We start from the raw sequence: 16,659 nt of genomic DNA, 5'->3' as shown, positions 1-16,659 counted from the left end.
AAGAGGCTGTGCTTCAAGTCCCAGATGGCAGGAACGACAGGCCAGAGGCTGGCACACCCTTTGTTCCCCTCAACTTGGCATCTGAGGCCTTTCCAACCCGGCCTCTGTTGGCCTCCCCAGCCTTATCTCTCCATGTCCTTCCCATCCCATAAGGCTTGAAGTCTCCCAAATACGCCACCATCTTTCGCTCCCCCAGCCTCTGCTCTCGGAAACCCTGTGTCAGGAAAGCCCCTTCCCACTCTCCTCCCTGCTCTTCTTTCCCAGCTCTGCTTAATTAATGTCGTTTCCTTTCTCAAGCCTTTCCTGAGCCTCACAGAGAAAAGCCTCCCTCCACAGTGCCCCACTGTCTCCCTCCCACGCCACCACCCCAGCACCTATGACACACGGTGACACTTGGCTATGGCGGTTCTGTCTCCCCAGTGAGAACACAGCGCCTGGGGTAGAGATGGCACTTGATGGATCTCTGTGTGGCGAGAGCCTTGGGGCGAGTGAACTGAATGAAGAAATAAAAGGACAAGCGGACAAAGTGCCCATGGGCCTGGCAAAGGCGAGCAGCCACAAAACACCTGCTACGCTCACTGTCCTGTTACCGTCATCACAGCGATGACAAGGATGACGATGATAACTGGCACTTAGTGGGTACCTCCTGTGTGCCAGTCTGTCCTAACCACTTTACGGCTGTGGAGACATTTCATCCATCCAACCGTGGGAGGCGGCAGAAATGGATTCAGACCTAGGCAGCAGGTACCAGTCTAGTCTGTGCTCCGATCCTCTGTGCGTTGCTGCCTCTTCCCAGCGGCCCCAGCTTCCGGCACAAAGCCTGGCACGGGCAGGGTGGGCTCCGGTCACACTGGTTAACACGTAGATTAAATGTGTTCCCTTCAGAGGGGAACGAAGCCAGTCGGGCTGGATCCAGGGCTTGCTAAGAATTAGCTGGTGGTCCCTGAACTGCAGTGACAGAGACCCTGACAGACAGCTCACTGAATTCCAAAGGGACTCAATGAGTGAGACGATGACTTAATTCTCTGCACAATGGAGTTCAGTTTAACAGCACGACCAGAGCGGTCAATCTGGACCAGAAGAGTGCTGGAGCCCGCTCGCACCAGCTCGAGAGTGAACTGTGTCCCTCTCTTCCAAACCCCACAGTTACTGACACTGCATGGGTGGCTTGAAATCACCCAATGGGAGTTTTTACACTATGGAAATTGGCAAACACCACAACTCAAGGGCAATCTCCCTTGGAGAACTGGATGTTAACTGTTTACGAGCACCCCGCTGGTCTGGCCCACAGAACAGGTGCCACCCTTTTGGGAACAGTTGAATAGACCTTCGTGACTAGAGATGACATACAGCAAGGCCAAATCTCTTGTCAGGAATCACTTTAAGAACTAAATGGCGCTGTGTTTCAGTGCCATTTATAAAAGGTCTTTTATAACCAGAGGCCAATTTCTAGGAGAGAGAAATCTGCAGAATTTGATGTATTTCAATCTTAAAATACCCTCTGAGAGGGAGTAAATCTTGTCCTCACTGGAAAACACCATGCTACATCCGATCCAGGCCCTCGGTATGAGACAGCTGACTGCGGTCACGAAGCCATAAGCAGAGCAACACGTGCAGAGGTGAGTGGCTCTGGGGTGAGAAAGGTACAAGTTTAAATCCCGGCTCTGTCTCTTTCCAGCTTCAGTGGAACCTTCAGATGGTGGCATGCCTCGCTGATGTCCTACAGTAACCTCATGAGGGACCCAATGAAGCCACTCCTGAATTCTAGAGCCACTAAATTTTGGGATAATTTGTTATGTCGCTTATACCATCTATACATATGTTAGGTGTCACTGTCCCCACTCCTGCTTCAAACCTCAGTTTCACAGTCCCCTCTCTCAGAAAGTCTTCCTGAACCCTGGGCTGGGGAGTTTCTCTTCGGTGCTCTTGATACCAACACATCACCACCCTGCCCCGTAACTAAGCCTGACTTCTGTGCCTCTGCTGTGAAGGACTGTGTCACAAAGCCATGAACTCCCAGAATAGGGCTTGGCCGGGAACACATTCTTGGTGTGTGTGTGTGTGTGTGTGTATGTCGAGTGAATGAACAAAGTGCCACAAGCCTGGCCCCCTATGAGTGACCCTAATGCCCTGCCTCACATCGCTGCACAGACACCAGGTCCCAGGGACCTCAGGCTTCTTTCCTTGCCCTAGTTTCTTGTGGCCACAGCCTGCCTACTAGGGTAACCAGGGAGGGGTGCCCAGGACTTTCATTACCAAAACTAGGAAAATGCCGGGCAGGCCAGAATGAGTTGGCCACCCCACATACTCCTGGGGAGCTGATTCATCACGCAGGTGAAAGAGCTGTGACAGAGAGCTTGAAAACCAGTCTCCTGCTTTTACTACTGGACTCTGCGAGATGAGGGCACATGATCAGCTCGAGGACGAGTTACAGTCCCTGTGCTGTTATGCGTTGTACTGGTCTCAGAGCAGGGCTGGGGTGGGAAATCACCCACATAGGCCAGCCCGGCTTCTCCTTACGAGAGACATGTGGAGGTGGAAAGCAGTCTTGCTCAACGGGGTTCCTGCCATCCGTGTGTTCGGAGGTTTTGCTTATTATGGATTTTTAGAGAAGGATCTGGGTAGGGAGGGAGGCCAAAGGGCACCGAGGGGAAGAATCCTTCTGTGGCTCAGATGAAAACCTTACCCCATCCATGTGCAATCACTTACAGACCTCTGGGCACCCAGAGACCACGTGACCTGAAGCCCACCCAGCTGCAGCTGGTACCTGATCTTCCACCAGCCTTCCAGGTTTTTCTGGATGACCTCCACCACGGCCCCTCTCTCTAGATTCATCTCATCCTGGTCGCGAGCTGTGTACGGGTAGATGACTGTGTACTTCTCCTCTGCGGGAACAAAGGGATGCGGGGTTAACTCAAGGCCAGTGACAGTCCTGGGATGCTGATGGCCAAGGCTGTGATCCATGAGATGCCCTTGCCCAGCAGAGGGAAGGATTTCTTCCAAATATTTCTGGGGACCCTCTAGGCCCTCATTTAGCTCTGGATGACCCTGTGCAAGCAGGAACAGGATGCAGGACAAAGGTCAGGTCCCAATCCCTCTGAAATCCCTGTGTCACACATTCTTCCTCACCTTCCTAAAAGTTGTCCTTCAAGGTCACCTTCATTGACATTGTTTTATGTAGTATTCAGACCCATGGCATCCCCAGCCCCCTTACCCAGGTTTATTATTTCCCCCATACCAGTAACTGCCTTCTAACACAGCACATAATTTACTTATTTATCGTGTTTTGTGTCTGTGTTCCTTGCCAGAATACAAACACCATGAGGGTAGGGAGCTGTGTCTGTCTCGTTCATTCCTCTGTCTCTAGCACTTGGCATTTAGTAAATTAGTCAATGTTTAGTAAATGAAGGGCCTGGTGGGAGCCACCTTGCTCATGCCAGAGGGGGTTAACCCATCTGTGGCTCCTCTACAGCTCCTGCTGGTAGAGGGGTCAGGGATGAGCTGATTTCTGGCAGCAGATTGTTTCAGGCTGAAATCACTATCAAAGAGGTGACAGCTAGCAATTTCCTTCCTTCCTCCCTCCCTCCCTTCCTTTTTTCTTTAAAATTTTAAAAAGATTTTATTTATTTGAGAGAGAATGAGAAAGAAAGAGAGAGAGAGAGAGAATGAGCAGGGGGAGGGAGTAGCAGACTCCCTGCTGAGTAGGGAGCCTGATGTGGGACTCGATCCCAGGACTCTGGGATCATGACCTGAGCGGAAGGCGGACGCTTAACCCACTGAGCCACACAGGTGCCCCAACTTTCTTGTTTAATTTTTAAAGCAATTTTTGTTACCTAGCTAGTAACAGCTTCATTTTTCATTAATTATTTTCAAGCTCCTGGATCCAACCATGCCTGAAGCTTCAATTTTATTTTTTATTTTTATTTTATTTATTTTATTTTTTATTCGACAGAGATAGAGACAGCCAGCGAGAGAGGGAACACAAGCAGGGGGAGTGGGAGAGGAAGAAGCAGGCTCATAGTGGAGGAGCCTGATGTGGGGCTCGATCCCATAACGCCGGGATCACGCCCTGAGCCGAAGGCAGACGCTTAACCGCTGTGCCACCCAGGCGCCCCCAATTTTATTTTTAATGTTTTGGTTTGTTTAAATTGAGATATAATTACGTTTAACACTCTCTTAGTTCTAAGTGTGCCACATCATGATTTTATGTATAAACACACACACATATGGTAAAATCACTGCCTGCTTTAATTTTCATTAACGTAACTGGGGTGCCTTCCACCTCACTCTCCGTGGCTCCCCACTCTTTCCCCTCAAAGCCACGGGACCACTGCTCAGGCTCCGCTGGGAGACTGCTCATTGTCACACTCTGGCAGGGCCTTCCAGAGAACAAGAGAAGAGCTTCCGGGCTCCACACTGTCAGCAGTGACTGCTGAGACAGACGGATGAGTGTCCCAGGGGACCCTGGTGAGGAGAGGAAAGGGCCTTCCTGTTTTGGTTACATTCCGGCCCCCAGGGAGTGACTGAGCCAGCTGTGGGCTGGTGTTGATGGCCAGTGTGTTGGGGCTGACTCTCTCTCTTTGGGAAAACACCACAGGCTGTCTGTGGCCTGCCCAGCTGGTGTCAGGGAGGCGGCAGCCACACAGGGAGGTTATTTATTGATTGATCTAGCCCACTGACCTGCTCTGTGGGGCTGAGCTGACTCGAGTTACACAGATCCTGTGCATGGCGAAGTCAGCTGTTCCCCTCACTCATGCTGGCTGCACGGTGGGGTGTGGGCGCTGCGAGGGGTGCAGGGGGGTCATTCAAGCCCATAGATGCATGGAAGTTCTATTTGGTTGGGTGAGAAGGGGTGCTGCCTGGGTCCTAGATGAAATGCAGTCAGTCCTGTGGGTCCTGGACTCCCGTGGGGCCCCGTCCTTCAGCTAAATCACACAGGGAGAGTCTCCGGCACCCAGAGGCTCTCCCTGGGCTCCATGAAACACTCAGCGATGCCTAACAAAGCCTAAGGTGGAGACCACGCAGACTGCTGGCGGATGCCTGCTTCGTATCCGCCCGCTCAGCCTCTGCTGGTGCTACCAGCCTCCATCCACACGGTGTGGGTGAGGCTGACCTCACCACTGCCTGGGGGGAGGGGGGTGCATGACCCTGCCCTGCCAAAGTGCTGTATTCGCCTGCCCACTGTGATGGGTTCGGGGACAGCATGTGACCCAAGCGGGTCACTCAGCCCCAGTCCTAGGACTTGTGTTGAAGGAGAAGCTCTTCCTTCGGTGGGTATCCCTGAAAAGCACCCAGAATTGCTGTCACGAGCAAATGGTGTCAGCAAGGCAGACAGCAGAGCAGAGGTGGGGAAAGTGAGTCCTAGGTCCCGACAACATTTTCAAGCCCCCGGATCCAGCCAAGCTTGAAGCTAGTTCTTCCCCAGACTTTTCAGTGAGGAGCTAGTACACTTCCCTTCTTGCTTAAGACAGTTTGACGTGGGTTTCTTTTTCCCTTATAATGTGTCTGATGAAAGACAGGTCACTGGCTCAGCATTAGAGAGGCCCCGGGCATTATTTTTTCACCTGGGAAACTTTAGAGCCCCGGGCCGAGAAACACTGCCCCGACCTACATGCCAACACACACAGGGTACAGACAAGGTCACCGTTTCTCACATGCAACAGGCACGGGCAGTCCCCGAGCAGGAAGGCACATGCGGATGCAGGGACGTGGCTCCAAACACTGAAGAAAACCCCAAGGCAGGCACCTTGACGCCAGCTGATGGCATACAAGTCCCCCAGAGTCCGGCGGCGGCCCGCGGGCCGGGGCAAAGACCAGTACCTCCATGAGACTGGACAGGCAGCATGTGGAGGTGAAGGGCAGAAGGCAGAGGTGAGGAGAAAACACTTCCAGTGTCTGGAGGCAAAGGGGACACCAAGTGCATGTTCCCATTTAGGAGTAATTATTTCTGAGCCTGTGCCAAACCCCAGGTGTCTGAAGAGGACCAAGTTCCTGAGTATTAACCTTGGACTTGGGTGCAGAGGCCACCGGTAGACATAATTCGATTCCTATCGTGACTTATAAAGAGGCACTAAGAGAAGCCCTTGTGACAGGGGGAAGAAAAATGTACAGACTTAGGAAAATGTGGTATCTCTCCCATCTTCTAGCTGTGTGACCCCAGGCAGGTGTCTCTACCTTTCTGAGCCCGTCTCCCCATCTGTAAAATGGGTTAATAATCAATCCCTTACAGAGGGCTGCCCATAATGGTCATCATTAACTGTCAGAGGGAGCTAATTTCCATGTGGTATATCACAACCCCTGAACCTGAGTTGATTCTTTAAGCTGGCCCAGCCCCTAGTGCCTAGAGGGCCCCACAAAACAGAGCAAACCAACAGACGTTGTACTCTGAGGGGTGCTGGCCGTAATAAAACTAAATGCAAAACCATATACACATTTGTTTGTTCACCTCTGGGCACAGAAATATCTCCCTTCTTCTCACCCTCTTTTCTGATAAACACAGAAAGTGGTTTTGTGCTTTCCCCAAAAACAGTCAGATAAAAGCCCCAATGTTTAACCCTGGGTAAGGCATAGCTATATATTTTAGGTTCTCTGCGAAATGCTTTGCATATGGAATCTCATTTAATTAAGAAAAAAAAAATCCCATGATATAGACATCATCATTTCCATTTTTAGAGGAGGAGGCCAAGGCAGGGAGCAGTTACGCTGCTGGCCCAACTCTGCCCGCAATGGTGCAGCCGATTCACGTTCAGGTCTGTCTGGCTCTCAAAGCCTTCTGTTTATTAGCTAAGATGAACTCGTCCTGTAGTTTCAGGACTGCTGCTAGTGGGGCAATCGGAGTCAGTTGGGGGTAGTATTTCTGGCATTGCAGGAACCACCCTTCGGGACACCTGGTGGGTAAGTTCTCCTGGTAACGGAAGTAGCGTGTGGGTAAGTGGAAAGGGTCAGCCCTAATCCTGATGCCCAGTCCGGGTCACTGAGAAAACACAGACGTTTATAGAAAGCTTCAGACGTCTCACAAATGAGCTGGAAGGAGCCCCAGCATCCTGGCCATCAGAATAGTTCAAGGAAAGAATAGTGAGGTGCTGACGGTGATCAGGCAGGGGCCCTCCTGGGGTCCCATAGAGGTGTCAGGACCCCAGCTCCGGCCAGGCTCACCTGGGTTCGCTCCCAAAAGCCCCTAAGAAAGGGCAGCCTTGTCATCAGCCCCAACCCCCTTGGCCTTGGCTTCATGTCCTGAGCCAGCGAGCCACTGAGACTTGGAGGCAGAGGCTGAAGGGCAGGGAGGGGCTGGGTAAGGAGGTCCCCACATGGGTGATGACCAGCACAGGTCTCTCCGGCAAGCGCGAGGCTCCAGCTCCTTCCTACCTTCTTCGGGCTGTAGGGAAAACTCATCCTGCATACCGTCCTGCCCTTCCAGGCAGGTTGCGGGGACCCAGCCTTGCTCTTCGGCAGTGCTGACGAACCACCAACCTGGGAAAACAAGAGTGCAGACTGAGATTAGTCGGGTCGGGTGCGAAGCCTGGGGGGTCAGAATATAGTAACACGTTCAGCCACGGCCATGAGTCAATGCTCGGAATAGGGTGAGAAAGTCACTATTTTACTGTGGAACACAACTCCCCATGTTAGCTCTCTGTTAATTGCTCAGGGCAGCCTAACAGGAAACCCACTCCACAGTCTGGGACAGGGGACAGAAAGGTCGTCCTGAATGACGAGAGTAAGGAATGTAGCTATCGGCTCTAAGGTATGCAAGGCCATTTGACTTGCACTATTTTATCTAATCTTCACATTATCACCCCCATGACACAGATGAGGAAACCGAGGCTCCAAGAAGTGAGTACACTTGTCCAAGTTCACACGACTTAGGCAAGAGCTGCCAGGCGCACCCAGGGCTGTCTGATGCTGAAGCCACTGTCCTATTGACCTAGCCGAGACGCTGACCTTTTTTTTTTTTTTCCCCAAAGATTATTTATTTATTTATTTGACAGAGACACAGCCAGCGAGAGAGGGAACACAGCAGGGGAGTGGGAGAGGAAGAAGCAGGCTCCCAGCGGAGGAGCCCGATGTGGGACTCGATCCTGGAACGCCAGGATCACGCCCTGAGCTAAAGGCAGACGCTCAACGACTGCGCTACCCAGGCGCCCCCGAGACGCTGATCTTGCACTGGCTCTTGTCAGGGTCGATCTGGCTGCAGTGTAACTGCCTGAGGCCTCTCACCCAGACCCACAGGCCCTCCTTCTTTAGAGAACGAGCTCGTACCCTGTGGTAGGCAGAACCGTGACTTGCCAAAGATGTCCGTGTCCTAATCCTCGGAGCCTGTGAATATGGTAAATTACGTGGCACAGAGGAATTAAGGTTGCAGGCAGTGGGATTAAGGCCGCAAAGCAGCCAAGCTAAAATAGGGGGGCTATCCGGGATGATCTGGGTGGGCCCCGTGTAATCACAGGGAGGGCAGAAGAAGAGTTGGGGGAGATGTGGCTGTGGAGGAAAAGACAAGAGAGGTGCAGCATGGTGGGCTCTGAAAACGGAGGCGGGACCGTGAGCCAAGGAAAGGGGTGGCCTCTAAACGCTGGAAAAGGCAAAGAAGCAGGTCCTCTCTAGAACCTGCAGATGGGAACGCAGCCTTGCCAGTGCCTTGATTTTAGCCTACTGCGGGCCCATTTGGACTTCTGACCTACAGAACTGTAGGATAATTAACTTATGTTGTTTGAAGCCACTAAGTTTGTGGTAACTGGTCACAACGGCAATGGTAAATTAACACATGGCCCAACGGGCTCTGCACAATATAAATGGAAAAACAGGATCTGGGGGCATCTGGGTGGGTCAATTGGTTAAGCATCCGACCCCTGGTTTTGGCTCAGGTCATGATACCAGGGTCCTGGGATCGAGCCCCATGTTGGGCTCCATGCTCAGCGGGGAGTCTGCTTGCGATTCTCTCTCTTCTCCCTCGGCCCCTCACCTAGCTCACATGCGTGCTCTCTCTCGCTCTCTCAAATAAATAAATCAATCTTAAAAAAAAAAAAGACAAAGAAAAATAGGATCTGCTCCCCAAGATCACACACCTCCAAGCCTTGGACACCTCAAAAAAGAAGAGAAGGAAGGAGCAGACTAATGGAGCCGCCTTGCTGGTCTTACAGGGAAGCCTTTGTTTTTGACCTCCCTGGAGTGGAAATCAGCTGCTTTACTCAACTGGACACTCCTTTTAAAATATAAGTTTAGGAAGGGCATCTGGGGTGGCTCAGTTGGTTAAGCATCAGACTGTTGGTTTCAGCTCAGGTCATGGGATCTGCCTGACCTCAGGCTCATGGGATAGAGCCCTGCATTGGGCTTCATCCTCGGCAGGGAGTCTGCCTGGGATTCTCTCTCCGCCTCTGCCCCTCCCCCCCCTTTCAAATAAATAAATCTTTAAAAAAAAATACAAGTTTTGGTGGCTGGGAAGTGTGCACGCATGTGAATGAGTGAACAGGGTGAACAAATCTATGCAAATCCAGAAATTAGAAGGTATGTCATATGTCTTCCTAAGAACTCCTATTTGTAGGTATTTGTGTGGGGGTTAAGCAAACTGTCACAACACAATGACAACAATGTGTGCCAGACTGGGTCAGCACTTCACATCTACTACTGACAGGCTGGCTTGTCACACTAGCCCTAGGAGCTGCATGGGACCAACCCATTCTACAGATGAGGAAGCCAAGGCTCAGAAAGAGGCAGTGACTTGACTAAGGTCACAAAGCAGCAGAGCCAGGATTCAGCCCTAGGCAGTCCTTGCCTCCAAGTCTCAGCTCTCATCATTGCTAGGGGAGAGGAAACTGTCACGGCCAGTTGGCAGGCAGGTCATTTGGCAGGATCTTAAAATTCAAAATATGTGTCCCTACGGTTCCATACCGTATCTCATATCTAACCTAGGAAACACCCACCAACGTGCATGCGTATACTGTTCACGCCGGAGAAAAACATGGTTTATTCAGATCAAATAGTACGCAGATGGTGAAGGACTAAAAAGAGCGAAATGTTGACTCAAGAGCGTGTTGCAGATCGAAATGGTCAAAATGTACACAGAACGATAGCACTGGAGGTAAGAACACCTACAAAATTATATCAACACACACAAAACATCGTCGCGCGCATATGGTTATTTATGTACGGGCACACGTGCGCACATGTGGACATGCAGACCACATACACCCACCCACATACATACGTGTGTACACACATATGCATGAAGACACACACGTACCTTATCAAGGATTCATAGTAAACTGACAGAAGGTCTCTGTGGGGCTTGGGAAGGGGATTAAGGTTGAATGAAGCCAGTGGAAAAAACAGATTTTATTATTAATGTTTTAAGAAGAATGTATCCACATATTACATGGGTCAGTAAAATAGAATTAAACATAAATGCTGCTGGCTTGTTGGCCACTGGAAGATGTGACCTCCTGCCGGCCCCCTTTCCCCCACTGCCTCTGGACATGCCAGGCTTATCCTCAGCACCCCTCCTGGCTCCTACTCTTCCCCCGGCAATGTATTCTTCCTGACTTTCGGCACACAGGCTGCTCAGGGGGGTGGGGGCTGCCTTCCTCAGTCCCTGCGAGGCATCCTAGCCACACCCATAATCTGCATACGCTCATTCCCAAGAATTAGATCATCTGCATATATTCATTCCCAGGAATGAGAGAGTCACATGGCCTTGGAGCCAGCTGGAACTGGTTTGGAATTCCAGCTCCAGAACCTGTCCTGAGATCTTGGGTGAGTGAGCACGGTACTTGGAGTCTTGTTTCTTCAGCTGTGATGTGGGGAGGGCAGTTGCTGTATTAATTAAAGAACGGGTTGGCCAATGCTGATCTCATGACTAATGGTAACGTGAGCCAGATGCTGCTGCAAACAGTCTTTCCTCTCTGTTTGTTGGCCCATAACTAGCCACTGGGGTGTCACAGAGATGGGCCTGCTAATGATATTAGGCAACGTCACATTGTAGGCACAACAAAGCCCGTGGGTTTACGCCACTTTTTCCTGGAGAGGATCCGCTCATCCTTTACTCCTTGCTCTTTGCCTTCAGTGATGCCCATGGCTGTTCTTGGCTAAGGCAGGCAAGAGGAAAGCAAACCCACATCTCTGAGTACCTACTGTGTGCCAGGCCCAGGGGCAGGCACTCTCTAGGTAGGATCTTGTTTAATTCTGGTAACAGCTATTTGAAGTAGAAGCGTTTTCTATTTTTTTTAAAAAAGATTTATTTATTTATTTTGGAGGGGGGGTGGAGAGGCAGAGAGAGAAGGAGAAACAGTCCCAGGCAGACTCTGGGCTGAGCTTGATCCCATGACCCCCGAGACGGAGATCTGAGCCGAGACCAAGAATCAGACGTTCCACCGACTGCACCATCCATCTGAAGCCTTTTCTATTTTGCATATGAGAGAATTGATGGTCAGAGGGAAGCAGCAAGCAGTCTCCGAACCCTGAAATGCGGAGTTCAGATGGAAACTCAGACTAAGTGTCTGATCATACCACCTTCTGTCCCAGACCTGGCCAGTGTACAGGCCCAGGGGTCCCTGTGATGACAGGTGGGCCGAGGAGACAGGGAGTGTGTCCGTCCCACCAGAGCCTGCAGCTGATGGAGCCTTCAGGAAGACTCCCGCGGTAACCAAAGGCAAATTTCCAGTGGAATGCTGGACTCCATGTCTCTAAGTGCTTTGAAACCAGAAGACACATTCATGAAATGCGACCCTTGGAATAAAGCAGTAACAACTGACCCAACAGGATGCCGGTGAGTTGTGACCAAGTGGGATATGTGAGTACAGTGATCAAACACGGGTAGCTTTCTGAGAGGGCGTCAGCTGGGTCTGTGGGAACCGCCCAGCTCAGACCAGGCATTGCAGTTTCTGTGCTTCCACATATCTCCTGTCCTAGGGGGTTGGCGACAGGGTAAGGCAAGGAGGGAGGTGGCTCGGTTCCCTACCTGACTCATTCTTCTCGATGATGTCCACCACCTGCCCCACGCTGAGGCTGATCTCCGAGCTCTCCTGCTTCTGGTAGTCTGCCACCACCACATACTGCTCCAGGACCATGGGGTCCACCGAGGTCAGGTCGCCCCCTGCGGATAGAAAACCTTATCAGATGTCACCTCTAGCCACCACCCACGCACGAAGGAGCGGGAGCCAGGGGAGTAGGGTGGGTCAGGAGAACATTTCAAAGACAGAAAGAAGCTACTGTAGAACGTATCTCAAAGGTCACCTTATCTATTCACGCTTTCCTTCATTTGTTCATGCAACCACCAAAATTTACCAAGTACCTGTTCAATGCAGACACTGTGCGAGCCACTGGGGATTCAGAGTCGGTCAAGATATGGTACTTGCCCTGAAGAAGCTGACCGTCTAGCGGGAAAGTGCATTCACTCATATCAGTCTTTCCTTCCCTTCGTTCGTCCCTCTGCCATTAGCCATCCATCCAACCAAACACCCACCCATCCAAAATCACTCATCCACTAATTCGTGAAGTCATCAGTGATGTCCCAGACACTCTATTAGGTGTGGGGGATGAAAGTGAATGAAACAGATAGGACTCTTGGTCTCCAGTAACTTCATCGAGGTGGGGAGACAGACACACGAACAGATCTATATAACCATAAGCACATGGGATAATATAAGTATCAGTTTTTGAGCTGCATTGCTGGAGGAAACCAGCATGCTGGACCAGAATGACTGGGAAAGGGTATGCCACATTCAGTGGGGTGGTCAGCAAGACCTCCCTTAGGAGGGGACATGAATAGGAGACATGAGAGCATGGGGAAAGAACAGTGCAGACAGACTCAGATTTCCCAGGAAGGGGCCTGGGAGGAGGCCAGGGGGCTGAGTACAGTGAGCAAGGGGACCAGTCCTGTATGAGGACACACAGGTAGGCACGGGTCAGAACAGGCAGGTAAGAAGTTTGGGTTTTTTTTTTTTTTAATCCTCAAGTAGAAAGCCACTGAAGGGCAGCCTGACATTTGTGGCCACAGGGCCCTGGTTTTGCGACAGTCCTGATTCACAGTATTCCCTCCTACTGTTTCCATAAACAACTGAAATATCCAGGAAATCCCACATTTCTGTGTCCTAACACACCCAGTAATGGAGTGCTGTGCAAGGGCCAGCCCCCCTGGCCGATTTTGTGCGTGCTTTCCCAGCTCTATCGGGTGGCGCCTTGCTGGTAGCTTGGAATTGGCCATAGTGGGAGTATTTACACCATGGATATTGGCAAATGCTACAAAGCAGGGCTCTCGATCAGAAAGCTGGTTGTGAAGTTATTTCCCAGCACGCCAGTGCACCCCAGCCTCTGGCATCCAGAAGCAGCACAAAAGCCCTTTGTTAGAACCATGTGCTCTGAATTTCCGATGTGGAAAACCAGAATAGGGCATTGAAGCAGGGTGAAGTGTCACTGCTTCCTGGCTCTTCCCAGCTGAGGGTAATGGAGGGAAACAGAAGCCGGGGAGGGTCCCAGGACCACCCTGGGTGCAGAAAACATGGGAACAGAGAAAGAGAGCAGAGGAGAGAGATGGAGATGTAGACTGAAGGTTCGGAAGCAGGTTGGGAGGAAGGGGCCTCGCATAACGCCCACCGCAGGCTACACATCATACATAAACTATGTCAACACGACCACCTTGGAAGGCGGGTACGGCCACCCCCCTTCTATAGACAAGAAAAGAGGCTCCGAGATATCGAGTGCCTTGCCTTGGGTCCCACAGCTGGATGGTGACAAAGCCGGACTTGAACCAGGTCCACCTGGCTCAGAGGCTCTCCAGTGTGGTGGGGGGCATGGTGGGGGTAGGTGAGGAAAGAAAAGATGCTAGGGAAGGAAGGGTGGTAGAGGCCCGATTGCTTTCCTTCCCTGTGGGTCCCCACGAGCCTCCCCCCCGCCCCCAGGACCAGTTAGCCAGGGTCTGATTTCCTTGTGTCTCTCTGGGCTATCTTCTCTCCTCTAGCACCTCCCCCAAGGTCAGGATGCAGGGCTGATGTCCTCCTGGCCTCCAGCACGCCAGTGCACCCCAGCCAGCCCAGCCACTCAAGCCTTTCTGTAATAGCCTTCGAACAGGCTTGTTACGGCCCCCCGACTGCCCCCATTAGATCGGAAGCTCTTGACAGCAGAAGTCTCGACAGTGCCCTGGACCACCGGGTGCTGTGCTCACATGTGAGCAGGTGGAGGCAGACGCTGGCTCGCTGGAGGCTCCTGGCCACTGCGAGCTGGGGACAATTTCCCCAGGGGATGCAACAAGTAGAGACCAGAGTCTATAGCTTCTGTCCCAGGATACAGTGTGCCTTCGGGATCACAACCCCAGGAATGCAGCTACCCTTCTGATTTGGCACTCAGGTGGGCTGTAGCCAGGCACCTGTGCTTCCCTGTCTCTCAACCTGACAGAAAGAACTGGAGAGACAGGAGAGAAGCAGCCACCACACAGTCAGGTTGGAACGTGTGCCCACCGCTCAGGTGAATTCTCAGAGATGCGCCCAGGTCTTCCCTGCAGGAGGCCAGGGGGCTGGGAGGGTCAGGGACAGCCTGGATTCCCGCCTGGAGGTTCTCTGCTGCCACCTGGAGGCAGGTCTGGATTCTTTCTCACCCAGCCACAGGTTTGATGCGGGTGGACTTTCTTTTTTAGCACCCTGTCACCTGTCTTCATTCACATCCTCACGGAGCCCCATCCTCTGCACCAGGGTCTGAGTGAGGATTGTTTGGGATGGTAGTGGTGGGGGAACGACACGTGTAACTGGCCTCTATCCTGTCCCTCTGGTCTGTCTTCCACACGGCAGAGTGCTTGCTCCCAAAACGCTACTCTGATCATGCTGCTCACTGCTCAGCACCTGCTATGGCTCCCCATTGTCCTCAGGTTCACTGGACTTTGCTGGCCTTTATGGCCTTGCGTTTTGGCTACCTGATTCGTGGTGTACCTATAAAACCAGAAAGCATGACGGTGCCGTTGGACGGGCTGTTTTCTCTGCTCAGGATGCCTTCTCCTCTCCCCTGCATTCACACGGGAACCACCTAATCCTAGCCTCCTAACTGGTCTTCCCCAGCCTTGACTGCTACAATCTGTTCTTGACACAGCAGCTACAGTGGTCCTTTTAAAAGATGGGTAAGATCGTGTTCCTCAACAGTCACGAGCCCACAGTGGCCTCCACCTCCCTCAGGAGAAAGCCCCGTAGCCTATCAGGCCCTGCCCAACCCCTCTGTTCATTTCTTTTCCACGCTCCCCAATGTGGCACAGGTCACTGCATGGTTTAGATTCCTGCTCAAGTGGCACCGCATCAACGAGACCTTCTCTGACCACCCTGCACTGCCGCACCTAGTTTTAAGATTCCCGTGTTTAATGCATATAAAGTCCCGAATTCAAGAGCGATATTCTGTGCAATTCATATGGTGGGGCTGAGTGCCTCACCTGTTTTTATTTCACCACAGTGTTTAAAAAATCATAGATTCTATATATTTACTTGTTTCCTTGTTGTCTGTTTTTCCCTCTGGAACATAAGCCCCATGAGTGCAGGGACTCAGTCTCCTGTTAACTGTTGGATTCCCCGTCTAAAGGTTCACAGGCCCATGGTCTGTTGTGGTGCGAGGGGAATTAGTAAAGAGAGTGTGTGTGTGTGTGTGTGTGTGTGTGTGTGTGTGTGTGTGTGTGTGTTTTAAAGTAGGCTCCACACCCAGTGTGGAGCCCAATGTGGGGCTTCAACTCATGACCCTGAGATGAAGAGTCAGATGCCTAACTGACGGAGCCACCCAGGCACTCCAGGAAAGTTTTTGCATTTTTATTTTATTTTTTAATTTTAATTTAATTTAATTTTATTTATTTTTATTTTTTTATTTTTTATTTTTATTTATTTATTTATTTTTATTTATTTGACAGAGATAGAGCCAGCCAGCGAGAGAGGGAACACAAGCAGGGGTAGTGGGAGAGGAAGAAGCAGGCTCATAGCGGAGGAGCCTGATGTGGGGCTCGATCCCAGAACTCCAGAATCACGCCCTGAGCCGAAGGCAGACGCTTAACCGCTGTGCCACCCAGGCGCCCCTTTTTAAATTTATTTAACAGAGATAGAGACAGCCAGTGCGAGAGGGAACACAGCAGGTGGAGTGGGAGAGGAAGAAGCAGGCTCACAGTGGAGGAGCCTGATGTGGGGCTTGATCCCATAACGCCGGGATCACGCCCTGAGCCGAAGGCAGACGCTTAACCGCTGTGCCACCCAGGCGCCCCATTATTTTAAAGGTTTTATTTATTTGACAGAGATAGAGACAGCTAGTGAGAGAGGGAACACAAGCAGGGGGAGTGGGAGAGGAAGAAGCAGGCTCCTAGCAGAGGGGCCTGATGTGGGGCTCGATCCCATAACGCTGGGATCACGCCCTGAGCCGAAGGCAGACGCTTAACCGCTGTGCCACCCAGGCGCCCCAGTTTTTGCATTTTTAAAGGGTTGTAAAGGAGAATGAGAGGAAGAGGAAAAAATTATTATTATTATTATTATTATTATTGACAGGGCCTGTATGTGGCCTGCAAACCCTGAATATTTACTATCTGGCCCATTAGAGAAAAAGTTTGGCAGCCCCTGGCCTAGAATGTGGATGGCACCTATCAGGATCAATAAATACCTTAAGGAAAAAAAAAAAGAATATTCTAAAACTCACCTTTAAAGGACTTCCTACCCCAGAAATAAA

At 51.3% G+C, this 16,659-nt stretch overlaps 1 protein-coding gene across 2 annotated transcripts in view; it reads right to left on the bottom strand.

The window, feature by feature from the left end:
• Nucleotides 1-16,659, bottom strand: part of SH3PXD2B (SH3 and PX domains 2B) — a 100,989-nt gene that overhangs the window by 16,839 nt on the left and 67,491 nt on the right. Inside the window, exons 7-10 of one of the 2 annotated variants that reach the window (XM_087867808.1) lie at nucleotides 11,948-12,082; nucleotides 7,366-7,470; nucleotides 5,747-5,830; nucleotides 2,768-2,885 (exon numbers count right to left, since the gene is read on the bottom strand). In XM_087867808.1, the coding sequence (XP_087723934.1) occupies nucleotides 2,768-2,885; nucleotides 5,747-5,830; nucleotides 7,366-7,470; nucleotides 11,948-12,082 (442 nt within the window). The remainder of the gene's footprint in view (nucleotides 1-2,767; nucleotides 2,886-5,746; nucleotides 5,831-7,365; nucleotides 7,471-11,947; nucleotides 12,083-16,659) is intronic. The other variant, XM_045792113.2, reaches the window with a different exon arrangement.

The sequence above is a fragment of the Ursus americanus genome, chromosome 15 (genome assembly GCF_024610735.1).
Source record: "Ursus americanus isolate L20-20 chromosome 15, mUrsAme1.1.p, whole genome shotgun sequence".
Classification (NCBI taxonomy): Eukaryota; Metazoa; Chordata; class Mammalia; order Carnivora; family Ursidae; genus Ursus; species Ursus americanus.
This window is presented reverse-complemented; position numbering and strand designations above follow the sequence as displayed.